We start from the raw sequence: 25,972 nt of genomic DNA on the forward strand, positions 1-25,972 counted from the left end.
GAAAGGGCAGGAGTTTGGCAAGAGGGGGAGGGGTACTCCATGCTGGCCAATGCTGGCCAGAAAGGGTTCTTGGTGACTAAATGGTTAGGACTGAAGGAAGGTGGTTTTCAGGTGACCCAGGGGCCTGTGATACTCACTTCTCCTCCACAGCATCAAGGATCTCTGGTGGTGCTGCAGACAGGGAAAAGGCACTTAGAGCCTGGCACCCCTTTCTTCTCACCCAGCCCCAGGGACACGGCTTACCATGATCGAGCAGATAGCGGACCACTTCCTTACTGCCAGTGCTGACTGCATGGTGCAAGAGTGTGCGGCTCTGATGGTCGCGGTGCATGAGGTCACCTCCTGCTCGGTGTAGTTCCTGGAGCTGAGAGCAATGGGCAGGTCAGAGCAGGGCTGGATCTCCTACACCTCACAGGCATGGACCCAGGCACAGGAGCTGACCCGAGTCACTCCCTGGGCACTTCTGAGGCTTTTTTTTTTTTTTTTTTTTTTTTTTTTTTGGTCTTTCTGTGGCTTCTTGGTTGTAGACAAGGTTGGCCTCAAACTCACAGAGACCCTACTGCTTCTGCCTTCTGAGATTAAAGGTGTGCCACCACACCTGGCTTCTGAGGGTGTCTGGAGTGTCATTAGACACAAGTCTTCTGTCATCCTATGGGTGAGGAACTCCCCCAATGCAACCAAGCCATGGAGCCCTTATTTCCTTTAAGACTGACCCCCTTTCAAGAACAAGGGACAGGGATGCTGGATGAAGCAGCCCCTAGTCAGAAGGACCAGCTGATGACAGATGACAAGGGCCCAATCCCTCCCAGGGCGAGGGCTCCCGGGGCAAGGCAGGCTCTGACTAGTTAGTACCTTGCAGAAGTCATTCCTCTTGGCAGCTTCAATCAGCTCTTCACCTGCACAGAAGATCTGTCCATCAACCCTGAGGTCAGAGGCTGAGCATGGGTTGATGTGTGAACAATGTGGGCATGTATGCCAAAGGCTGGGCTTGTGCAGAAAAGATCACACGGGACTCAATGGCTATGCATGCCAGCTATATGTGACCCCTGACCTCCACGGAGCCTCACACATGGCCGGGGGAAGGAAAGTGGCAGGGCTTTAGGGGAAGAGGCCTCACCTTGGGGCAGTGCGGCATCCCCCTGCAGTGACCTGCAAACAGAATCGAGGTGAGATGAGACACAGCTCAGCCCAGCGGACCTCCTTCCCTGGCACCAACCATGGTGGCCTTCATTTTTTCAAGTTTAGAGTGCCTACTATGCATCGCACACTGTGGGGTACAAGCAGGGAGCCAGATGGATGGAGACCTTGGCCTCGTGGGGCTCATGTCCTAGCTCAGACACAAGCCAACCAATAAATAAGAAATTTGGAAGTGCTATTAAACAGAACAACGGGGCAGTGTGACCAAGCAGCGGTGGCACTTTCCAACCTTCAGGTGGCATGCCTGGAAAAGATCCTTCTGAGAGGGAAAAGCCAAGCTAAGATGGGGGTGGGGTGTCTGAGACTGTAAGGGCGAAAGTCCAGAAGATGGCCTGGGACCCCAAGGAGCCTGGGCGGAGGCACTGTGGTAACAGACAGGGAAAACTGCTGGGCTCAGAGAGGCCCGGAATAGAAGAGCTTCTAGAAAGAGGGTTCTAGGCTGGGGAGTGGCCTGTTTGGACTTGTACTTTCAGGCTTGGAGACAGCGGAATGCAGGGGTGGGGGTAGCGCTCCTGATGGTGGGAGGCATGATGGCAGAGGGACTGAGTCTGGCGCTCCTGCTGGTGGAAATTCCATGCCTGCAGCCAGCAGACAGGATTTAAAGCCAGGGGAGAGGTGGCTAGGGGGGCTCTGGGGCTCTGGGACTCACCCGGGTGTAGGGGAGCAGGGGGAGGCAGGGAGCGGGGAGGTAGGGGTAGGGAGGTCAGGTCGGGCTGATGCACCCAGCAGCTCTGGGTCTAGGATATAAATCTCATCCTGGGCAATCTCCGTCACATAGTTGAGGTGCTCCTGTGGGGGAGGGGGACAGAGCTGAAGGTCAGTACCAGGCACATGGTCCTCAGTCTCCAGTGATGGGGGTGGGGTTTAGGAGCCAGAAGCAAGGCAGCAGACCTAGAGAAGCCTCTCTGACCAAGAACATCAGGGGAGGCAGCAGGGAGGGGGCGGCCCTCTTCCCACCCCTTAGTTTTCACTCTTGCTTCACGTGGTCCCTGACCTCTATGTGTGGCATTCACCAGCTCAACAGCTACCCCCACTGTCGGGCCAGGTGATCTTGCCCTGGCTATTTTCCTCTGTTTCCCTGGATAGCGCTGCGCTTCCAGGCCCTCCCTTCCACCCACCTAGAGAGCCTTTTTTGGCACGCCAGCTTTTTCTGTTGGCGCCATCCCTGTGCATTCCTGGAGGGTGGGGACATGTGACCCACAGCCACAGGCATGTGAGTATATCATAGCCATAAGGCTGTGGTGTGCACGGCTTGTGCTCTAACTTGTGCTCTAACTCTGAGGCCTGCCTACAGAGGTGTGAGTGTCAGGTCCAGAGACCGCTTGTGGTGGAGGAGGCCTGCAAGGCTTACCTGGGCCCTGTCGATCCTGTAGAAGCGGCTGGCAGTGGTGGCTGTAGATGAGACGGCTGGCTGAGAATGAGGTCTGTCCTTACCCCAGCCCAACTCTTCTGTTAATTATCCCAGGTTCCCCCAGAGGAGCACTAGCCGGACGGCCTAGGATGGCCTAGAAAGGACCCTTCTCGGCAGACTCACCGTCCAGGAAACACCACTTGGAGGACAGTGGGTGGCACATGGGGGACTTGGCTCCAGCCCCATCGGGCTCCTGTTGAGACAGAAGCAAAGGTCAGGGTGGCTCACAGCTAGGCCGGGAGTGAAGCTCATGTGCCCCCTCTTCTTCCCGCTCCCATTGTTTACCTGCTGGAGTCTCTCAATGTGGGCTCGGCAGAGCTCTAGGTCACTGTCTCCGGGGACCACCACAGTACCCAGAGGCACAGCTGGAAGACAGGGAGGCCCTCAGCAGCTGCATGTCCCTGTGCATGTCCCTGTGCATGTCCCAGGCAGCACTGCGGCTGCTCATCCCTCCCTGTCCCAACGCTGCAGCCACTCACAGGCCTCCTTGAGCTGCTCCTTGTCGTAATGGAGAGCCTCGTAGTCGTGCATGCTGACCCTGCTCACTTGGATCCTCAGCTGCTCAGGAACCGGCTGCTGACTGCAGGGCGGGGCCAACGAGAAGGGACTCAGCAAGGCCTGGGATACCGACCCTCGGCTGGGCACCTGGGCTGGGTACTAAGAGGGACATCCTGCCTCCCTCCCAAAGCCCTTTACTTTGGATGCCAGAGCAACCTAAGGCCTTATACATGCTAAGGCAGGGCTCTCTCATGGAGCCACATAACCAAACTATGAGTCCCCCTGTGCAGGTCATAAACTAAAGCTCAAGTAAAGCAGAGCCTGGCTCCGGGCCCTGGACACCGTGGCTGACATGGGACCTACTCGCTGTGCAGTGGGGCAGTACTCCGGCGCTTGGCCTTCTGCACCATAGTGGCCTGGTTGCGCAGGGCAATTCGAATCCGCGATGCTGCAAGCTTGCAGGGTTCACCATCCACCTGCACAGGGATGGCCTTGGCAGTGGTGAGCAGCACTTCTCGGCACTGGGTCAGCCGCTCGCCGTGTCCACCCACCTGCAATGCGGCCTGTGGGCACACGGTGCTCAGGTCAGGTGTGGGTGCTGCAAGCTCTGTTCTTTCCAGAGATGAGGGTAAGGGGACAAATAGGAGGAACCGACGGGCAGAATACAGTATGGAGGGAAAGATATCAAAGACTCCCTCATCAGTAAAAGTGCCCTCCCCTACAGCAAAAGGAGGGAGGGCAGGAGTCACTGTCCAACTACAGAACAGAGGGCATAGAACCTTCAACCATAGCAAAGAGCTGACATGACTGCTCTGCTCTGGCCAGGGAAGGGAAGGGTAGAGACAGCCCAGGACTAGGACCGCTCACCAAGGATGTCATGGTGAAGCCGATGACCTCGAGGTAGCCATCATCGTGCCTCTGGGGCTCGAAGTCATGGTGCTCCCCAGGGTGGCCCCAGGGCATGGTGCCTGCACAGTACCTAAGGAGGGCAACAGAAGGGCTGTGGCATGGATTCAGCCGGGTGGGACACAGGGCCCACGGGAGCCGCCGTCCTCACCTGGGGATATTCAGAAAGACGATGCACTGCGGTTTCAGGTCCTGAATCTTGGGGGTTAGGTCCATTCCGTCACACTGGACACAGGAACAGGGAGTGTTGGGGAACACATGTACCCAGGTGACCTCCCTCCTCCCGGGCCCTCCAATGGGTGTCTCCTCACTCCTCACCACTACTCGGATGTGCTTGGCTAAGTCCTTGGAGCTGCCCATCAGGAAGTCAGAGAAGGCCGTCTGTGGAAGACAGAGGGTACACCGTCATCTTGTGACAGGGGCCTTCTCTCACCACGGAGTCATAGGGCCCCTGTGACCTGCACACAGGAAGCTGGGGGCTGGCTGGCCCCAGACTTACCCCAGCATAGAACATCTTATTCCGAAAGCGGCTGTTGAACTTCTCTGGGTTGGCTTCTGGGGAGAGACAGGGGTGATGAAGTCAATCAACTGCTGGTGCTGCCCAGGTTGGGGTTGGGTGGAGACTAAGGGAGCCAAGTCTGACACTCCTGAACCTTCCATGCCTGCCCTGGCCTCCCAAGGCCCCTTCTGCAGGAGAATGCTAACCTCGAGACTCATGAAACTCCAGGGTGACGTGGGCATCAAAGCCCAGACTGAAGTAGTTGTTGAAGACATCCAGGGGCAGCTAGAGAAATGTCAAGGTGTAGAAATGACAGAGGTGACTCACAAGTGTCAACTCTTTCCAAGGCCAAGATTAGCACCCACTGCCCTTGCTCAGTCCAACCACTCTTAGAGGCCTTCGTGTCAAGTAAACAGCGTTTCAAAGTTTCCCCCAGCAGTGCTTGGGAGGCCCTGCTCCTGCAGCTGGGAAGGGAGACAGCAGCTCTCCAGAGGCCCTGCTGGGTCCTCACATTGTAGCACTCCGTCCCCAGATGCCACATACTGCACCAACTCCAGGAACAGGGACCCGAGTACTGCCACCACTTAGAACAGAGCCTGGTACACTGGAGACCCTCAGCCGGCATGTGCCAGGAGGCTGCGTAAGGAAGCAGCTCTTAGTGGGTATCATTCTCCTGGGACAGAAAGAGGCTGGAAGGTGAGGGACTAGAAACTTGCCACATTTCCAAACCAGTCAGTAGGTGTGTGGAGTCCAGCCAGGTCCTCGGGAATCCCAGACTCATGAACCGCCCCCTTGTGGACCTGGCGTAGTCCTTGGCTGACCTACCCGGTCAGTGGCTCCGTCATCTCGCTCCTCAGGCCCTGCCTCAGGGTTGGGTTCTGCTCGGAGGTCCCAACGGTCCAGCTGTACCACGTTCCCCTCCTCTACATGGGAAAGGATCTTTGACACTGGCTCATCTGTGTAACCCTGGTGGGGAGAGACTAGGACTGAGCTTTCCCTGTGGTCAAAGGATACCTCTCCCTCTCCTCCCTGGCAACCCTGCTCTGAAGGGCACTTACCCCACCCCAGTTGAGGGTTCGGGCCAGGTCATTGCCAGTGCCCAGGGGCAGGATGGCCACAGGAGGTGGTGGTTTTAAGCGCAGCTGGTCCAGGGTGGAAAGAATCCAGCCAACCTGGAGGAAGGCAGAACAAAGTGGGTCAGGCAGGCCTGAGAAGGAGGAGTGATGATGCGTCAGGCCTGAGCCCGGCTCACAGGACTCACCGTGCCATCACCCCCGCAAGCCAGAATCCTCAAATTATGGACTTTGCGGTACATTTCCAGCCTGGGCCGGGGAAGACAGGAAGAGTCAGGAGACATGCGCCACAGTCAGAGCCTTGTAGCCCCCTGTCCCCCAGAGAATCTGGCAAGCACTCACGCTTCCCTGGGTCCTCCCTGGCTCAGATCGAAGACTTGCCGGGGGTTCAGATACCACAGAAAAGACTGGATGATCTTAGCGCCCTGCAGGGACAGCCAAAGGACAATGAGGGGACTGAGGTGAGGAGCTATCAGAGGTAACAGAGGAACACAGCTGTGGGAACCAGATACAGTAAAGGCTGGGATGGGACAGGGTCTTCTTGGGGTCCCTAGATAAGCAAGGTAGGGACTAAAGCTGTAAACTGTTGCTGAAAACAATTACGGGCAGGTGGGTGTAACACCCACCACCTTCTCATGTGTGGCTCTCGGTGAGCAGAAAGTTTGTGCTTACCTGGTTACCCCCACTCTTGGGGTTTACAAACACCAGCAGGGGCTTCATGAGGGGGGACGGGGTGGGCCTGATGATGAAGGGTCTCCAGCGGCCTTCCTGGGAGACAGAGAGCCTTTAATGTGCTTTCCTGCCCTATCCTACCCTTCCTAGCATCTCTGCCACAAGTGAGAACACCCTCATGTATCAGACCTTCCGTGGCCTCTCCACAGGGAACAAGAAAGCTGATGTCCCACATCCTGAGACGCCAGGAGCCCAACCCGAGCCAGCATAAACTAGTAGTATGGTCCAAAGGCCTGGATAGCGGAGATTCTCCTCCCCAGTTCCTGGTCCCAACCCCCCCCAGCCCAGGTCTTACCTCAGGTCCTTTCTTACTGGATCTCCTTTTGAAGGATGCTCTCTTTTTCTTCTTGCTGGCCTTGAGGGTGTTCTGCAAAGGAATAAGGGATGTGGGTGACTGGGTGTGACTGGTAGGTCCCATGGGGAAATGTGTAAAGAGAAAAGGAAGGCCTCACCTGGGGCCTCCGGGCCCGTAGGATCCAGGTGGGTGGAATGACCACGGCTGCATGCACCCCTAGGGAACAGGGCTCCTCAATCTGCTGCAGCATGAAGCAGGACACCTTGCTGTGGTACTGGAAGACAGCCATGGGCGAGGCTGAGCTGGATCAAGGTAAGTCTGGGGACCCAACAGATGCCCAGCACAGGCCCACAGGGACCACTTACCGCCTGTTTGCACCAGGAACAGCTGATAGCTACGATCTCTTTGCTGTGGAAGGTGAACTTCTGCTGGAAGCCCTGAGGGAGGACAGGGTGGCTAGGGGACAAGGTGGCCTAGCAGAGACCTAGCTATGCTGCTGTTGCCAACCATCCCTTACCCAGGAAAAACAAGCATACTCTTAAAAAAAAAAAAAAAAAGATCGAGCTATCTATCTATCTACCAGAAGAGGGCATCAGATCCCATTACAGATGGTTGTGAGCCACCATGTAGTTGCTGGGATTTGAACTCAGGACCTCTGGAAGAATAGTCAGTGCTCTTAACCACTGAGCCATCATGTCCTGCCATATCCACACCCTATCTAGAAATCATTATCAAGGGCTACTATGTGTAGGGCACTGGGGGAAAAGAGTGGAGGAATGAGCTCCTGCATTCTGAGAGCCTGATGTACTGAGGGAGACAGACAAGCACCAGTGCTGTATGGGGACTGTCCTGAACAGCACAAGCCACTGTCCTAGGAGGCAGGGGCCTGCTGCCATCTCAGGGCATCACCCATAACACTCCCTGAGTGCTACTGAATTGATGAATGAAAGGTCATATGGTTCTCAAAGGGCCCCTGGGCATAATACACCCTAAATCAGAAGAAAACAATCCATCCCTTGCTTAACTCAAAGAGCAATGGCACATCCAGAAGGCTTGGGGCTGAATGAATGACAGCAAACCCAAGACTCCACTCAAGAGCTGTTGTCAGTGATCACACTGGACACACAGGACCAGTGGGCAGTGTGTAGCTGGTGTCCTCGGGCAGGGCCCTTACCTTCCCACAGTGCCGACACTTGCCATCCTGGCGTCGCCTGTGGACCCAGTGGTGTCTTACGAAGGTTGGCTGGAGGAAGACAGAAAGGTCATGGGAATGGCTGAGGGTTGGACAGATATGGCCCTGAACTCAGTCCACAAAAAGCCCTCTGCAGTCCCTTGTAACGACATGAAAGGGACTCCACGGGGGAATGAGCCCTGTAGTCTGGAGGGAAGGTTGAATCCCTTAATACACATGTGGAACCCTTCCTATCTATAGACAGGACAGCTGACTTTCCCTGTGGGTGACCCCAGAACCTCAGCCTAGGAGCTGACCCCCCTGGTGGTAGTCCTAGGGCACTGCAGAGATCCCTTAGGAGCCTGGGCCTCAATGCTCCTTACTGCTGTCCTGGACACTTACCTCACGGACATTCCTGGAGCCTGATTCACGGAAGGATGGCTTACAGCGGAAATTGATCTGTGAAACATTGCAGTAACCATCAAAATGTCAGAGTCTTCTTTTGGACAGTCACCTAGAGTCAACCTCACAGGCAAGTAGAATCCCAAACCCCTCCAAGAGCGCACGCACGCGCGCACACACACACACACACACACACACACACACACACACACACACACAGAGAGAGAGAGAGAGAGAGAGAGAGAGAGAGAGAGAGAGAACGAGAGTGCGAGAGAGCATATGCACTAGTGCTCTGGCTGGTTGTCCAAGAATTCTCTACATAAACCAGACTGGCTTTAAACTTGAAGACATCATATCGTCTTCCAAAAGCTAGGATTGCAGGCATCCCCCACTATCCCCGTATGTGGTACTTCTTTATTTTTCTTTCCCCCAAAGTACCTGCTTCAGTCTCAGAAGAGCCACAAGAAAGCCTCACTGTACAATTCAGGGACTAGAGAAGTCGGCCTAAACCAACCTTGCTCAGGGCATTTCTACTCCTAAAGACACACGATGTCCTGACTTCTGCAGGCTCCAGAGCTCCTGTCTCCCATGCCAGGGCTATTCCCTGTCGCCTAAGCCCTGGTCTGCCATTCCTCTCTGCCACCCACCCCCACCTCCCAGACACACTTAATGGTCCTGGGTAAAGAGTTTTACAGGGGTAGCACGTTAAGAGGCACAGGTGAGCTCAGTCACACCTGAGGTGTGGTGCCAGGAAAAAGTTTGGCAAGTTTGTTTTCCTTTTCTAGAACTGGGAACTGAAGCTAGGACGTTGCACACGCAAGGCAACTCCTATATCCCCAGCTCGCAGTGGCTCCTTCTGAACGTTAGGCGGGGCGGGATAAAAACGGGACGCTGGACATCACTGTTATTCATGCCGTTAGGTAACAGTCAGTGAGCCTCACTTCTAGGTCATTCTCATTCTCGGGAATAGGGTACAATAGCTATCCAGTGGGGAGGCGGGGTTCAAATGTGTGCATTTGACTCCGATACTTGGTCACTATGCTTGCTCGGTCACTCCTGGCAAGCTGAACTTGTGTACGTGTATGTGCATGGAGATACGTGAGTGTGTATATCAAGAGGACTTCAGCATTCCGAGGGGAGGGCACGAAAGCCTGAGCAGCCGCACGCACCTTTTCCAGCTGCCCGATGCAAGGGGTATGCACCACGATCTTACAGGCTGCACACTTTCTTCTGGGCGCTGACTTCGGCTGCAAGACAGAAAGAGGGGAGGCCCTGCGACATCAGGTAACACCACCCTAGATATCATCTCAGGGAGACCAAATACCATGTTTTTTATGTATGGGGTTCCAGTCCCAGTACTTGTCATCAGACAAAACCCTCTTCTCCTCACCCTGGAGCAGCCCACCGCAAGTGCAACCAGGTAGGAGCAGTGCCCACCAAGGGCTGCAGTTGCTGCCTTGCCGGTCTAGACCCTGCTACACCACCAGGGGGCAGCAGGTCCCACGGAGCTCACTCACCAGCATCTTAGCTACACAGTGCTGCTCCCCGACATAGCAGAAATCTCCGGACACGTTGGTCTCAAACCAGATGTGCTCCCCATACGTTGCTGACTCCTAAACCGTGGGATGAGCAGGCTCAGCACTTACCCACCCGCCACCTCTACCCTCCCATCATCCACCTCTCAAGCCTGCTCTAACCCACCACAATTTGCTCTCCTCTCCTGTTTTATAAACACCGTTAAGCCTGGCTCGCAGGCTGCTGCTTCATGGGGCTTTTCTCCCAGTTGCCCCACAAGCCGTGGGTTCTGATTGCTTGGGAGGAGCAGAGCCCAGCGGCAACTGGCACCAGGCAGTACTTGCGTTTCCTGCCTTGCCTAGTACACAGATACTCACACTCCAGTCCACAGTACTCCGGATCTGCCGCTCAGATTCACCGCACGGGGCCCCAGGCGTGGGAGGAGGGGGTGCCAGGTGCTGGAGGCCCGACTTGGTGATGGCTTTCCTACAGAAAGGGGGACAGCTGAAGCCCCAGAGCCAGCTGGGTGCTTGCTGACTCTACTTCCTGTCCTACTACCCAGAAAAACTGCCTCCCATGACTTTCACAGAGTACAAGCTAGAGAAACCCACAGAAGCTCGGGTGCCTTGAGGCGCTTACGGGAGATGCACCTCCTCTTAGGCACTACCCAGAGCTGCTTCCAAGTAGTCTCCCCCCAGGCTGGGCAGAGCTTCAAAGTCCTCACTCTGAGCCAGGCCCCGGGGAGGCTTCACCATTCGCCCTGCAGACTGCTGTTATACCTACATAAGCAGGGTGTTCCAGGGCTGGGGTCCAGCTGACTTCCGCCTTAGAGCTACCTGGCGTCTGCGAGACAGCGGGCGCACCCGGGCTGGGATCATGGGACCTGCTGCAGCGCCCGAGGCTCTTGGGCTTCGGCCTCCAAGACCAGGGTGCTGGCCTGAGGGCCACCGCTGGCTGAGGCGACGATAGTGGCCATGCAGGCCCCAAAGAGTATGGCCACACTCCACATCAGCAGGGAGCAGGTATGAGGAGGCTCCGCGCAGGCAGCGAGGCATGGGAAGCAATGGCCAGGAGCCCTGGTGTGAGAAGGGCATGGTCCTGGTACCTGGCTTGGCATCACTTGGTACCTCAGCTGTCTCGTCTCCCTCCTGGGCCCCTTCCTCCTCCTCCTTCATGCTCATGAGCCCAGCCAACAGCAGGGGTGCACCCAGAAGCTGGGCCCCAACAGTGGCAGGCTGTAGGGTTGGCACCACATCCACCATGAAGCGGGGATTGCAGGTAGGGGGTGCAGTGCTGGAGCGCCTGCGGCTGGCACCTCTTGTGCCCACCCCGCAGCTGGGAAAACAACCCTGGAGCTGTGCACTGGAGCGGCGCCTCTGGGCCAGTGAAGAGGAGGCCTGCCCTGCAGGGGAGCGGCGCCGAGCCTTGCCTGTGGGCAGCCCCATGCCACTGGACCTCCGCTGCCTCTCTCCAGGGCCTGGTGCCTTTCGCTGGAAATGCTTCCTAAAGAAGGTCTCCATGCCAGGGGCTGTTGAGCATACAGACTGCAAGTGTCAGGAGCTGGGCCAAGCTGAAGCCCATAAGCAAAGAAGGGGCACAGAGATGTTAAGGATGAGGACACTCTGGCCTCCGTGAAAAGAACTTGAAGGTACCAGGGAGAGCAGGGGAGCCCAGGCTCACAGTTACTGGATGGAGAGCAAACACTGTTCTCAGCTAGCATTCCCTAGATGCTACCCCAGTTTTCAGGAAATGAGGCTTTCCCTACCCAGACCAGAAACAACTGAGACCTGAGCCTAAGGGGCTTCATCTGCCGTGCCAGGAATAGAAACAAAAGGTAATGTGGGAGCCAGGCTCTGCCCGGGTAGACTACAGGGCTCTAGGCATTTCCCTCTCACCTGGCCTTCCTTTAGCCCCTACATGAACAGGTTGGGTTCCTCTCCTGGGATACAGTGCAACTAAGCAAAAACAATAAATGTGGGCTCCCTCGGAAGGCTCTGAGTCCTGATACAATCCCTGTACTCAGCCCCAACCTTGTGTTCAGTCCCTGGGAGAGCTGACTTTCAGAGCTGGGAAGGCATGCCCTGCCCCCAAGAGCGTTATTGTCTTAGGTGGGGGATGCAGTAACAGGTTTGGGCTAAGAGAACGCTGAAGCTAGATGCCTCGTACACACATCCCTAAGAACTTTCTGGTACTGCCTCACCATTCCAAAGATTGGAGTGTGGCTATCCAAGGTGTGAGGCCCCCAAATCCCTTAGCTTTCCTGTGGAGGACCCAGTGCACCACACTGTCCCCAGGCTCACAAGTCTATGCTTGAGATGGCCCATACAGCCTCCTGCAGAAAGCAGGGACCAGCATCGCTATCCTTGGTGTGCACTGGGCCATGCACGCCATCTAGACGCCTATTCCTTTTACCGACTCCCTGGTCTAGCCTTCCTCCTTCCCAGGCCACTGGATCAAGCTTCTGTGCTCACACCTCTTCCACACTTGAGGAATGGCAGGAAGCCCCCAGCAGGCTGAGGGTGATAGCTCCAAAAAGCAGCCAAGGAGGCCCAAGTCACAGCCATGGACGAGAACTGCCGGATGACACACAATTCTGCCCGCTGAGGCCTGGCTGAAGCCCAGAGCACTCAGCAAGAGGAAGAGTGGTCTGAGAGGACGGCCTGGCAGCACAGGTCCGTCCACCTGATATGTGCAGCGCCTGCTCTAAGCCTTCCATCTACTCTTGGCAGATGGCGTTAGAGCCAGTATAGGGCGAAGTAGAGAAAGAAGGGAGCCCAGGAAACAGAGTTCTGCAATCCGTGCAGGGGGTAGCTGTGCTAGGAAAGCAACATTGAGACTGGACAGGAGGTGAGTTCCAGAGACAGAAGAGCAGACACTGGCAAAAGAGGGCTCACTTCATCCAGCTTTCATTTATTGGATCCACTATGTACACACACACACACACACACACACACACACACACACACACACACACACACACACACACACAGGATGGGAGAGGAAAAAGAGAGGGAGAGAGACAGATACAGATAACAGATATGGGGGTGGAGGGGAGACAGAGATGGGGGAGAGAGGGAGAGGGAGAGGGAGAGGGAGGGAGAGAGGGAAAGGGAGAGAGAGAGAGAGAGAGAGAGAGAGAGAGAGAGAGAGAGAGAACCAGATGAGGAGGCTAAGGCACAAGAGTAGCAAACACAAAGCCCACAGGCAGAGAGTGTGGAGCAGATGTTGGACCCTGGATAGAGGGGAGACAGAGAAAGGGCCCACAGTATTAACACCCATCAGTGTTACTCTGTACCAGACCATGGATGAGCCCTCCACCATCTCACCGCCCCTACCAGAGCCCTCTGAGGGAGGTAGGACCACAGCTCCACTATAAGAAAGTGGCAAGAGAAGCCCAGGGTCACACAGCCAGCCAGCCTAGGCCATCTGAGTTAGGGTCCATTTTCTATCCCAGAAAGAGGAACTTGCAGGCCTAGCTGCCTGCTGTGCCAGGGCACTCGCTTGCCAGCTCCCCCCCTAGGGTGTCAGCTCTCCCCAGCAGTCTGCTCAGGCCACTGTGACAGCTGCCTAGCCTGGAGGAGATTAGTCACCCAGACCATCACGCTGCCTGATGCTAGCTAGTGTCACCCAGAAAACAAAAGGCCACAGTTAGTGTGGGGGAAGTGGTGCTATGCTCTCTGGTCAGTGGTAAAGGCTAGGCCCTCCCTGCTGTCCTAGACCTGCATGACAAGACAAGAAGGAAGCAGCCCTTGTTAGGACATATGGCAGCTTACATGCACAACTACAGCACCCACACACTGCTGGGAGCTCCGAGGCACACCTGTAACCAGTCTCCTCTCCCAGTGCAGCGCAAGGCCAACCCAGTGCAAATGGCCATGCACCGTGGGCCTGCCTCAGCTTCCCTGTTTATCTAAGAAGACTGTTAGGACTAGTTAACATCTTACAGCAAGTTCTCCTGAGGGATACTAACACCCCAACACCACTGGGCTCCCACTGCCCCCTCCTGCTGGTCCCATGCTTCCTGTTCAGCTCATCTCCATAGAAACACTGGTCTGCTGGCAGAGATTGCCTGACTCCTCACTTCCTATCTCTGCTGAGGCGTCTCTGGGCAGTTCATGCCTACTATCCCAGCACTTGGAAAGCCAAGACAGGAAGATTGCTGTACGTGTGAAGCCAACCAAGGCTACAGAGTGAATTCTAGACCAGCCTGGGCTACAGTGTATATACCAACTGTTTTAAGAAGAAATACAAAAGGGGAAAAAAAGCTCGGTGTGGTGTGTCCCCCCTTTAGTCCTAGTACTTCAAAAGCAGAGGTGTGTGGGTCTGTGACTCTGAGGTTGACCAAGACAGTCAAGGCCACATGGCGAGACATCTTAATTAACTAATTTAACTAAAAGGCAGGCAAACAAAAGAAGCCCTGTTTGGGCCTGCAGCTCCCCCATGGTTCTTCTGAGTGGTCACCTCTTCTCCCTCCATCCCTCAACACCTCTACACACCACACTGTACACGCAAAGGTCATGGGGGAGGCCCCAGAAAGCTTTCACACCAGCAGCACAGCAAAATGGCTGCTTCCTAGGCTTCCTGGGTTTGTCTGGGGAAGCCAGCCACACTCAAGGGGGACAATATAAAAATGCCTCAGAGGGCCACATTAATCTCCTGCTGGCCCCCAGGAGCCTGATGAGGACAGGGTCTATGGGAGATGGGGGATGGCATGAGTGAGACAGGCCCTGTCATGTGCTTCCTCAGCCACCTGCTAGGAAGGGCCCCTGTTCTCCTAGCCAGGCTGCCTCACTGTTGATGCTGACTGCCTACAAGCAGGGGGGAAACAATGCTATGAAAACCCTGGCACTTAGGTGGCAGAGGCAGGAGGCAAGGCCGTCCTGGACAGTGCAGCAAGCTCAATGTCAGCCTGGGCTACGTGAGACATGTCTGTGAATAAGGAAGCAAGGAAGCAAGCACTTCGGGACCTAGCGTCTACCACCACACCCTCAGCAGGTCAACCAGCCATCCCGTCAGCCTTCCCATGTGTAAGACGGCTCACCGACACCCAAGTCTGGCATGAGGTGGGCATTCCACTGCCACGATGCACAGAAAGCACTCGATGCCACTTGGCAGACCTGGGACATGGTAGGACCGCAGGGCCTGTGGTCATGCCACCTCCTGAGGTTTGTCTCTGCCCACAGCAGGGGTGGGAACCCAGAAAAGGAAGCAGGAGTGCCCAGGGTGGCCACCACTCACCACATGAGGAACAAAGCCCCCATAGCCATGCCACCTGGGTGTCTGCCTCTCCTGAGGAGTGCCCTCTGCACCTGGCAATAGGCTGGTCCTCAGGAGCTCCTCGGTCTCCAGAGGGACCTGCATAGGACACCAGTGGGGTCCTGCCACTGCCACAGTGGCTACTTCACGCCATGGGAAGGGTGGATCCTATAGGCCTCTGTTCCATGAAGGCTGGCCTGGGGTAGGGCACCTGTACTCTCGCAGTTCCAGGAGGGCCCGCCTGGCCCGGCAGAGGGACTGCTTGTCAGAAGCCAGCCCTGGCTGCCCGGCTCCCACAGCCCCAGGGGTCAGGGGAAGAGAGGAGAGCTGAGAAGGCAGTCAGCTCATCTAGGCTAGCCTGGGCGGTCAGGCAGGGAGTGGACGTCACCAAGTCTCCTCACTAAAGAGACTCTGCTCCAAACACAACGAGGACAACATGCAGGTGAATGGGTGGGCCAGGGCTGAAGGGTAAGAGAGCCATCAGAGAGCCAAGTGTTTCTTTCAGGGTGTCAGCCTGGGTGTGGGGGGCCCATCAGGCCCTGTTCCTCTCCCATCAGACTGACGGAGGGCTGGCAAGGAAAGCCCTTATCTAGAGATGGTGGTGCCTGGGTCTGCCCTGATCTACCCTCCCCAAATCCACCCAGACAGTCAAAGAAGGGAACAGGAGGTAAGGAAGAGAGGGGACCCCCCATCCCCTTTGACCTGATCTGGAAGGCAAGGCAGCAGGCAAGAGGTGGACAAGCAGGTGGGGACTGGGGTCCCAGGCGCCTCCGCTCTTGCTCCAGTTTGCTTGGATTGCGGACTCTGCAGAGCAAGTCCTAGTTTGGAGAGCTAGCTGCAGTGGCTGTGTCTCTGCCCCCTCCCCCTCACTACCCTCCTCCCCCAAGCTGGAGACAACCGTTATGAAAATAGCCCAATTGGTAACTGACTGCACTTCCTCTCCCAGTGGTGGCTCCTGGCCCTATAGCAGGCAGGCGGCAGGCAGTGGGTGGGAGGGTGGGCGGTGCACACGAACAGGCACTGAAGCCTGGCCTCCTGGCACCTCTTTCCCTGCGTCCTAAGCCAGGCCCAGTGACAGCCATCAATACACTCTTTCCTTCAGTATCAGGCCAGCCCACACGGTGTCTGCATGAGGGAGACAAGGTATATAGAAGGGCAGGAGCGGCCCCCCTGTTAAGGAAAAGGAGACAATCACTGTCCTCCTATGTCCATGGGACAGGTTTTATGGGGTCTTGGACAGCTAAGCACACTGGTTCCAGACAAAACAACCGCAAAAATAATTATCTATTGAGTGTTTCACAACTTAGCCAGCCTTTTCTCACCAGCATTATTAGCCAGGAGGTTGGTAATTCCCCTGTGCGGGAGGCTTACTGTCCCTGCTGAACAGATGGTGCACCCGAGGCTCCTGGGAGTCCGTGACTCCTGCCTTAGGAGTAGCTGTGCTGGGACTCCAGAGCCTGGCTCTTCTGGCCCTGTCAAGGGGGTCAGAAGCCTTTCTAAGCTGCCTGGGTCCATGCCAGTTGAAGACTATTTAGGGGAGACCAGCTGGTATGACACCTGCCAACACCCCTCCCACCACCCTCCCAAGCTCATGTTCCTGCCATTGCTCCCTAGGAAATGGTTGCTATCAAATGTCCTGAGTCCAGAAGCACTTCCCATTTTTCAGAAATAATAATTTCTAAAACTCCTAGAAGAATTTTGTCTGGGGAGCAGGTGATAGGTCCTAAGATTTAACCAAATAGAATCTAAATTTAAGAGCATTAATCATTCAGAAGGCAGAGGTAGGTGGACCTTTGAGTTCAAGGCCAACCTAGTCTACATAGTGAATTCCAGGTCAGTCAGGTCTACACAGAGAAACCATATCTAGGGAAAGGTAGGAAGGAAGGAAGGAAGGAAGGAAGGAAGGAAGGAAGGAAGGAAGGAAGGAAGGAAGGAAGGAAGGCAGGCAGGCAGGCAGGCAGGCAGGCAGGCAGGCAGAGAGGGCAGCAGAGAAAGCAATATTGCATAAAACACAAATCAGTGAAAAGACAGTTTAACTTAAAAACATTATTGCATTTGTTTTGTGTGTGTCAGTGCCACAGAGTACACATGTAAGTCAGAAAGCCTTCCTCCGTGTGAGCCTAGGGATCAAATTCAACAGTCCAACTTAGAGGCAAGTGCTGAGCCACCATTTTATGTTTTTGCAAACCTAATATCTGATTTTCTAGCAGCAGCTGGTTCCTGTGAAACATCTGTCCCTGCACAAGATAGTAGGTTGCTCTGGTGGAGGAACATGAAAGAATGAGCCTTACTTTGTGTGGAGTTAGGAAAGGGAGACCAGTTTACCAGGTTTCCAGATAACTATGACTTATTCTAGGCCATCACAAGAAAATACGACCAGTGGTCTTTCTTTGTTTTACTTTCTTTCGAGACAGGGTTTCTATGTATATGAAGCCCAGGCTGTCTTGGAACTCACTATGAGGCTTGCCTCAAACTCAAAGATCCGCCTGCCTCTGCCTCTACCTCTGCTGGGATTAAACCAGTGTGCCACCAGGACAAGCTGACAAGTCTTATTTCTTAAAGGCCAGTACAAGGTACCAAACCCTACCAATGAACAGAAGTTTTACCTAGCAAAGTTTTGATTTTCTTTTGTGGGGTATGGGGTTGAGTGTTTTTGAGATGGGGTCTCATTAAGTAGCTCACGCTAGTCTGGAACTTCTGAGTTCACATGAACACCTACCTTGGCCTCTTCAACAGCTAGGGACACAGGCTTGCACTGCTACAGGGCTATCTTGCATTTTGTAACAGCAAGAGCAAGTCAGAGGTGAATACTGTGTAACTGCGCTATACTGATCTTCCAAAGGTCGATACATTTCCTCACAGAACATCAAAAGCTCATCATCACTTTTGCTGTTTCTATTGCTCCTAACAGTTTCCTGTCCGGTAAAGCTCCTCCCTCCACCAGAAGGTAGATACAAAGTTTCCAAAATTCTGAGTTCTGCTCAAACTCAGACTTCTTGTTAGAAACAAATTTGATATTGTTTTTGAAGTGTCAGGCTCACCTCATTCATATTTAGGAAAATGTATGCTAGCCACCTGGAGTCTGACTAGTTTGTCTATCAGCTGCTCAGTACAAAGGGTGCCACTGGCCTGAGGTAGTGGCCAATGCCTTTAATCCCAGCACTCAGGAGACAAAGGCTGACGGATCTCTGGGAGTTTGAGGCTGACCTTGTCTACACAGTGAGTTAAAACAGCCAGAGCTATGTAGAAGCCCTACCAAAAGAAAGGAAAGAAAGAAGGGAGCAATCAGCAGAGCACACAGAGTTTTAGCACATTACAGTTGGGCTAGCAGCAAAAATGACTTAGGTAAACTATTTCATCACACAAATTACACATATACACACACAGGTCCATATTTTATTCTCCTGTCTCAGTCTCTTCAATGTCTGTCTCCCCCACCCAGAGTGTCCCCAAAGCCCCTACATAGATAGCCACCTTCTGAGTGCTAGGATTGGAGCTGTGCCATCACGCGTGGTTTATGGAGCACTGTGGATAAAATCCCAGGCTTTAGGAATGTTAGGTAAGCATTCTAACTGAACCTTCTCCTCAGTCCAATCCTCTCAACTTTTCTTCCTAAAGAAGCATTTTATATAGTAGGGCCCTGCTGGCTGTCAATGCTTCCTATCTCTGTCTCCAAGGATGGCAGCACAGTGAATAGGCACGCACCACGGCAGCTCAGAAACTATTCCCATGAAAATGGCTTTGCCCACAGCATCCACAGTACCAGGTCACTTAGAGACCCATAGATTGAGCAGGAATTGGCACTAACTCCCCAGGTGTAATCCTAGACTAGAATGGAGCCAAATGTCAGTGCTGTGCCTCTACACCTGACAATCTTCTGCCTAGATCATGGGTCTCCCTTCCCTTCCTCACGTCACCTAGCATCTACCTGCTCACAGCTGCCCAGACACCCACTCACTCCAGCTGACCACCCATCTGGTTCTTCAAGCAAAGAAACTCTGGATACCTCTTTCTCTCAGGTCCCTGTGCCTTATTCTTCCACCAAGCAGACAGCTCCAGGGGCTGGGGCCTGGTGAGCATATGTGGGTGTGGTGTGTCCAGCACAGGGCTGGCAGGGAGCTATGTTTACTTCAGATCAGCTCAGGAGGAAGGAACAGGGAATTCCGTGGGGGAGGGGTTAGCCTTCAGGGATAGGAAGTGCTTCCTCCTGGGTACCCCACCAAGGGCTGGCCACAGGCCCAGGCCACTTCTCTTTGTTTGGGCACAACAACAGCTTTTGTTTTGGTGGCCATCTTCCTCTCCTCTTTGGGAGATCTGGTGGGTGTCACCTGGAGGCCCCTTCCGAGTTGGGAAGTCATTGCACACCACACATTCTCTGTGGCTGAGGAGGAGGGCTGCTGCAAAAGCTTGGGTACTCAGCCAGGGCCCTAGCTGAACTCCTTGATCAAGTGTCCCCAGATTCTTCCTTCATGTTTGGGTCCACCTCAGAGTCTAGTCCTGCAGGTGACCCCCTTCAGTCCCCCCGCTGCCCCAGAATTATTTGGGATCACTCGTTGGCAACTGAGAAGGTTCTGGGCCTGACAGCCTGCATGCACACATGAACCCTCACGTGAATGTGTGGGTTCACGTGTATCATCACACCATAACACACACGTAAAGGTTAGAGGACAATGTTCAGGGGTTGGTTCTCTCTTTCTACCATGTCAATTCCGGGGATCGAACTCAAGTCATCAGATTGGCAGCAAGTGCCTTTAACCTCTTAAGTCATCTCTCTGGCCCATTTTCCTACTTTCATATGTTAACAAACACATGCTTCACTTGGCTGGCTAGTATGTATGTATGTATATATGTATGTATGTATGTATGTATGTATGTATGTATGTATTTATTTATTTATTTATTTATTTGAGACAGGTTGGCCTTGAACTTCTGATCCTCCTGCCTCTACCTCCCAAGCATTACCACCCCAGCTTAGGCAAATATTATCTACTAATGCTGATTTAATTACCAGTTAGTACTGCTCATCCTTGTTATCTGTCCTCACAGTACCAATGAGCACAATGCAGTTCAGGGGCTAGCCCAAGGCCTACGGTGACAAGTGGCAGAGCTTCAATGAAAGCCCAGTAGTTCCACACTGGCAAGTCTGTGTGCCACTTGGCACATGGACAAACGACTCTATTCTTGCCACCTGGAGTCTCTATAAAGAAAACCAGTCCCCTCTGTTGACTGAACTCAACCTCTCATCTTGTAAGAGTTTACTCAGACACTGGCTCTGCCAGAAAGTTCTCCCCAGGACCCTCTCCTGGGGGAGGTGGGGAGTTTAGCAGCTCCCACACTCAGGCCCTCTTCTGGTTATTCTGGGCCAGCAGCACTGACCTGCTAGGTTGCGTGCCCTATGAGGTCACAGACCTGGGACCTTATATCACTACTAATTGCATCCCCTATTGTTGCACATGGCCTGAAGAATGAAGAGAGGGCTAGTGAATGGTCCCTACTTAGCCTTGGTCAGGCTGACAGCAGATGGTTCAGGCTGGCTGACCAACTTCTCAGGCCCCACTGCCAGCATTGGGTAGATAAGTCTTACAGGCAGCCCTGAGACTGACAATCTACGGGAATGCTAATGTTTCCCTCACTCTCCCCGGGTGGCTATTTTGTTGTACCCATGCCCCTAAATCCCATCCCCCTTGCTCATGTGCCTGTAGCAAATTTCAATCCCCCTATCTGCTAGGAGATGGACCCCTTACTTCCATTCAAAATTTAACGTTCACTAGTATCCTTAGAATCAGCCCTCTGGCTCCCAGATCCCCATCTGGTCCCGGGCACCAATGAATGCCACACGGGGCTTTTGTTTTTTCTTTCTTTCATTAATGGTTTAGAGAAACATTGTTGTTTAATGGTAAAGCCCAGCACACTCCAGCACCAGAACTGGCATGGAGTCAGCACAGCAGGGATGGCTCACATGGCGAAGAGGATGAGGAAGGCGACCATCTATCAGAAGAGCCCCATGGCCTCAGACAGGGCAAAGCCCAGGATGGCATAGGAGAAGAGCTGCTGCTTGAGAGACGGGTTCCTGGCATAGCCAATAATCAAGCTGCCAAACATTGCCAATGCCAGGCTCTGACCCAGCCACACCAATTGTGGTGGCCCAACTCCAATAAACTGCTGCTCTGTTGATGTCCCGGGAAATAACACTGGTCTGCAATTCCACTGTTTAGATGGGGCCTCTGGTCTACTCAGGAGGGAGGCAGAGGACTGATTAGACCCCTGGTACAGGAGCAGGTCAGAACTGGAGAACCGAGCAGTGCCTTGGTGGTCTGCATTTTTCAATCTCGCAGCTTTAGCCCTTGGTACCCAGGGCTTTTCTTACTGCTAAAGCAAGAACTCTACCAGAACAAAAGCAGCCACCTTGCCCTTGGAAGGGTTTAGAGTTCCGCCTCTGACCAGCTCTATAGCCTCAGGCTAAGAGGCTTCAGTTAGCCTAGCCTCAACCTCCTTGTCTGACAACTGGGGCTCCGGGGGCTCTAGGGATTGCTTTAGGCTAGAAAGAGAGCGCCTGGGGTTGGGGATTTGGCTCAGTGGTAGAGCGCTTGCCTAGGAAGCGCAAGGCCCTGGGTTCGGTCCCCAGCTCCGAAAAAAAGAATTAAAAAAAAAAAAAAAAAAAAAAAAAAAAAAAAAAGAGAGCGCCTGTTCACAGTAAACATTTCCTCAGTTTAATGAGTTTCAAAAAAGGAAATAAATACCTCCAGAGGCGTAAAAATTAGGGGAACCACTTGGCAAGACAATTCGGTAACATCTATCTTAGCCAAGACATACGGGCCAGAGCATTGGCGGAAAAGAACACTCAGGGAGCTCGGCATACGCGCGGTCTCTGGTGACTGCAAGCAACAGGGAGAACCTAAAAAGGTTAATAAGCTCACGCCTGGAGTCCAGGCACCGAGAGGAAGGGCCATTTCTAGTTCAAGACTCTGCCTCAAAACCAAACTAAAACAAACAATACCCCTCCCTCATATTACCCCCCCCCCTTTTTTCCTGAGATAGGGTGTGGCTATATAGTCCAACCTGGCCTAGAACTCACATAACCCAGGCTAACCTCAAACTCAGCATCCCCCTGCCACAGCCTCCAAAGTGCTAAGATTACATACATGAACCTCTCTGCTCAACTAAGGCATACCATTCATATCAAAGTAAGAACCATCCAGCATCTGGGGAGATAACATGAAGTGTCCACTATGCAAGCATGAGTATCTGCTATGGACCCCAGCATCAGCCGACAAAAGTCTTAATCTCTTTAAAAGATCTCCAGAGGAGCAGGGTATGGTAGCTTACTCTGATCTCAACCCTCAAAGGCTAGGGCAGGAGGATTGCCATGAGTTCAAGGTAGGTGTAGGCAATAGATGCCTTAACCCCTATCTTTCCCATCCTCCCTAAAAACTAAAAAAGGCCATGAGAGGGAGACCAGCTGCCCGGTGCTGTCTTGGGTCTCCCCAGTCTGGTCTCAACAACGAGTCACTCATTGTGTGGCACAGCAGGCCGACCTCAGCTTTGCTCGCCCAGGTCAGACAACAGGACTCGCCTGCAGGATGCCTTCCAGAGGTGGGTGGGCAGCAGCAGGTTGTATCAGTGGGCTGTCTATGTGGGCTAAGGAGCAGGAACCAACTTGCCCCCTTTCACAACCACCCCCGGCTTTCTCTGTAAAATGTCAGCAAGCTAGGGAAGGGGGGTGGAGAGACAGACAAGCTGTTAACCCGCAAGATGCTGGGGCGTGGGTGGTGCAGGCTCAGGCTCCCAGACAGCTATTTTGGCATGTGCTATGATGGTGCTCAGCCCTGGCAGGGGAGAGGCCTCTGTGGGAGCTCTGTACTGGCACCCTGCCAGAAGGAGGGGGGAGCAGGTCTCTGCGAGTAGAGGGAAAGAGGGGGCTGGGTATGAGTGAGGCCTAATCTCTTCCTCAGGACACAGGCCACTCACTGACCCCAGGCTATCATAGGATCCTCTAACTCATCTCCCAGTATTCTTCCCCTGGCACCTAATAAAAGGTCATAAGTGTGCCCTTCTCCGCGTCCAGCTCTAGGATGGCTGTCTTCCAGCCTCAGGCTGCCTACCCAGCACAGTATCTCTACAGCCAGTCTGCTCCTGCTGAAGGGATCCAGAGGGGGTCACGTTCTAGGGGGCAGAGCATCTCACGTGTCTCTGGCAACTTCCTAGTGAGGTACAACTCTCTCGATAAACCCAGACAGAATCAAAGACCTCCTGAGCTCTGCAGGTTAGGGTGAAATACAAGAAGGGAAGTGTTAATAACCAGGTGCTATGGAAAGATTTTTGGGCTGAGTCCCAGGGTGAACTTCATGACCTTTATGAGCCTTGGTCTGTTTCATCCATAAAATGAAGTAAACCCACCGAGGTCATCCTTGTGATGGGTCTATGAAACCGGCGGACGATGAGCTTGGAGTAGCCAGTGGTGGCCAGAAAGAAAGATAAGCATCATTCCCTGAACACAGGTGTGTGGGAGGGGCTGGAGGAGTGCTCAATTCTCCCACCCACCCTTCCTCTGTGGACCACAGCTCTCGTCCCACGCTGACCTGTTCTCTCAGCATGCCCTTAGCTAAGATAGGGGCAAGGGTAAGGGGGCAGGCATTTGGTCTAAGCTCTCTGCCTAGCCCTTTCCACCTGCGTGCCAGCTAGGCTCGGGGCTGAGATCCAAGGAGCTGGGGGAAGCATACTACAAGATGCTCATCCTCTAAGGGCATCCAGGGCCTCACACGAAGCACACAGGTAGTGGCTGAGAACGACAGCACCAGGAATGTCTCCAGGAAAGGAGCTGTGAGTCTCAAGCAAGCAGTGGTTCTCAACCTTCCAAATGCTGTGACCTTCAATGTAGTCCCTCATGCTGTGGTGACCCCCCACCCCCCCCATAAAGTCTTTTTTGTGGCTGTAGTGATTTCATAACTGCAATCTTGCTGCTGCTATGACTCGTTATGGAGATACCTGCTTTCTGATGGTCTTAAGCAAACAACTTAGGTCATTTGACCCCCAAGGAGTCCATAACCCACAAGCTGGGAACCACTGGCCTAATGGTAAGTTCACCTTCCTGCACATATATTCCCTCCCTGAGCTGACAGCGCAGGAAGGAAGTGGGAGACAGGGTGGGGGTGCCAGTGATGAATGCAGGTGAGACTGTGGAGTCCTGTGATGTAGCACAAAGGAACTTGCCCCTGGCTGGCTGTGAGACCTTGGCTGAGCCCAGGCTACTTCACTGGGCCTTGATCTTCAGGGACAGGGAAGGGTGGAGCTAAGTGATAAGGAAACACACCCCATCACCTCACCCTCTGGCAGCTAAGGTCTCCCCACAGCAGGTGCAAGTGGTCTGCTAGAAGAAAATCCCGGCCCAGTGTCCTTCCCGAAGGTAGCCTTGGCCCCCTGCTGTTGTCACTGCGATACTGCAGGACAGGTTTCCTGGTAGCCCTCTGGCCCTCTGTGCTAGATAGAGGGACCAGTACTTGTTTTAGGGACCAGCCCAAGCTGCAGGGCTGGCCAACCCGCCCATCAGCCTCCCCTTCTTTGCTCAGAGAAACATGGAGAGTTCTGAGAAGGCTTTCAGAAAGATGCAGACAGGCCTGCTGCTTTCCTTTCCAGACACAGCTCCCAAGCCTAGGCTTTCTCTGCTGGGGGGAAGGAGGAACGGACGGGAGTCCTTCCTCTGTCCTTGACTGAAAGGACCCCCTCTCTCTACTGTCTTATATTAAGTGCAAATCCTTGTCAGTCCACACGTGGGGATTTGACCTTTGTTATGGTGACAAAACGAGAGGAACTGTTCATTCCCGCCCCTGACATGTAAGCCGGAAACTGCAACAATAGACAGTAGACAGGGACCAGAATTCTTCCTTCACCTGCCAACCTGAGCCAGCTCTGTACCTGGGCACGCGGCTGTAGTGGGAACAGTCAGTTGTGCCCGGCTCAGCCACTGAGGTCCCTCTTCCCCAAGCTGGCAGGAACCCAAGGTTCTACAGCCACCTGGACTATTCTCAGAATTAGCCTAAGCAAGACAATTGATTCACTCAGATTCCTTTTGCCCTCAGACATCCTGGCGCCACAGACAGGGGTTCTCACCCCTGAGAGAGAGACATCCCTCCAGGTGTCCCTCCCCATTCACTGCAGACCACCCCCAGCTGGGGCTGTTTCTGCTCATCTGCTCCGGGCACCTCTGCCAGCCTTGTCTTCGGGACTATGCGGCATAGGCCCCATGTGGCACAGCCTCTAAATGAGACCTATTGTGTCAAACCCGCTCCACAGGTGTGCCTCCTGCCCTCTGGGAGCTTATGACTTTGAGACTAATGAAGGACAGAGATGGCAGAACAGACATTCTGGCTCCCAGGGGCTTGGACTACCAAAGCTCCTTCTGTCAAAATGTGTATTGTGCCAGGTAATTTATGATGCCCCTGGGGTGCAAAACCAGCCAATCCACAAGCTAAGTGACCTGCCCAGGACCAGGCTGTTGGCTAAAGGCCAGAGGGTGAGTCCGTCCCCTCTCCATGGGGCTGGTTCTAGGCAACTGTCCCCACTGGAGACTGGCCCAACCTTAGGGTCAGAAAACCTGTATGTAAAGATTCCACCTGCTCTACTCAGGGTAGAACCAGATGACGAGCGCACGTGTGTGTGTGTGTGTGTGTGTGTGTGTGTGTGTGTGTGTGTGTGTGTTAGAGTTGATACCTCTCTCCCCCTTTTTCCTCTGAGAGGGGCTGACAGTTCCCACCATGAAGAAGTGAGAGAGGTGGGATAGAGTTGGAGGGGGGAAGAATCTATAAGGGAGGAAGTCGCGCCTCAGCACTGTGTGTCACTGGACTGAAAAAGAGAGCAAGGGCAAACTGCTCCCCAGACCCCACCCAGCGATGCCAGTTGAATGGGGCAGGGGTAGGTTTGAAAGGAGACACCATGGACAAGGTTCTCCTTGACCTGACACAAATGGCACACATGTGCCCCCTGCCAAGCCCACAGCAGACACTGCTAACTGTTCACACAC

The 25,972-nt window shown here is 54.0% G+C and overlaps 1 protein-coding gene and 1 pseudogene across 4 annotated transcripts in view; both read right to left on the reverse strand.

Annotated features, from left to right (window-relative positions):
- The window catches only part of Dgkz (diacylglycerol kinase zeta), a 41,634-nt gene that overhangs the window by 809 nt on the left and 14,853 nt on the right, over window positions 1–25,972 (reverse strand). For 3 of the 4 annotated variants that reach the window (XM_032903721.1, XM_032903722.1, XM_032903723.1), the window contains exons 2-29: window positions 10,077–10,185; window positions 9,702–9,797; window positions 9,354–9,431; window positions 8,185–8,241; window positions 7,786–7,854; window positions 6,977–7,048; window positions 6,769–6,885; window positions 6,612–6,683; window positions 6,257–6,352; window positions 5,927–6,009; window positions 5,773–5,833; window positions 5,570–5,683; window positions 5,337–5,477; window positions 4,718–4,796; window positions 4,512–4,567; window positions 4,331–4,393; window positions 4,164–4,237; window positions 3,974–4,085; window positions 3,470–3,669; window positions 3,088–3,188; window positions 2,894–2,973; window positions 2,732–2,801; window positions 2,549–2,589; window positions 1,847–1,986; window positions 1,118–1,149; window positions 853–896; window positions 244–364; window positions 138–171 (exon numbers count right to left, since the gene is read on the reverse strand). In XM_032903721.1, coding sequence (XP_032759612.1) covers window positions 138–171; window positions 244–364; window positions 853–896; window positions 1,118–1,149; window positions 1,847–1,986; window positions 2,549–2,589; window positions 2,732–2,801; window positions 2,894–2,973; window positions 3,088–3,188; window positions 3,470–3,669; window positions 3,974–4,085; window positions 4,164–4,237; window positions 4,331–4,393; window positions 4,512–4,567; window positions 4,718–4,796; window positions 5,337–5,477; window positions 5,570–5,683; window positions 5,773–5,833; window positions 5,927–6,009; window positions 6,257–6,352; window positions 6,612–6,683; window positions 6,769–6,885; window positions 6,977–7,048; window positions 7,786–7,854; window positions 8,185–8,241; window positions 9,354–9,431; window positions 9,702–9,797; window positions 10,077–10,185 — 2,412 coding nt within the window. Of the gene's footprint in view, window positions 1–137; window positions 172–243; window positions 365–852; window positions 897–1,117; window positions 1,150–1,846; window positions 1,987–2,548; window positions 2,590–2,731; window positions 2,802–2,893; window positions 2,974–3,087; window positions 3,189–3,469; window positions 3,670–3,973; window positions 4,086–4,163; window positions 4,238–4,330; window positions 4,394–4,511; window positions 4,568–4,717; window positions 4,797–5,336; window positions 5,478–5,569; window positions 5,684–5,772; window positions 5,834–5,926; window positions 6,010–6,256; window positions 6,353–6,611; window positions 6,684–6,768; window positions 6,886–6,976; window positions 7,049–7,785; window positions 7,855–8,184; window positions 8,242–9,353; window positions 9,432–9,701; window positions 9,798–10,076; window positions 10,186–10,482; window positions 11,228–15,657; window positions 15,738–25,972 lie in introns of those variants that run through there. The other variant, XM_032903720.1, reaches the window with a different exon arrangement.
- LOC116901635 lies at window positions 19,848–21,403 on the reverse strand (annotated as a pseudogene).

The sequence above is a fragment of the Rattus rattus genome, chromosome 5, assembly GCF_011064425.1.
Source record: "Rattus rattus isolate New Zealand chromosome 5, Rrattus_CSIRO_v1, whole genome shotgun sequence".
Classification (NCBI taxonomy): Eukaryota; Metazoa; Chordata; class Mammalia; order Rodentia; family Muridae; genus Rattus; species Rattus rattus.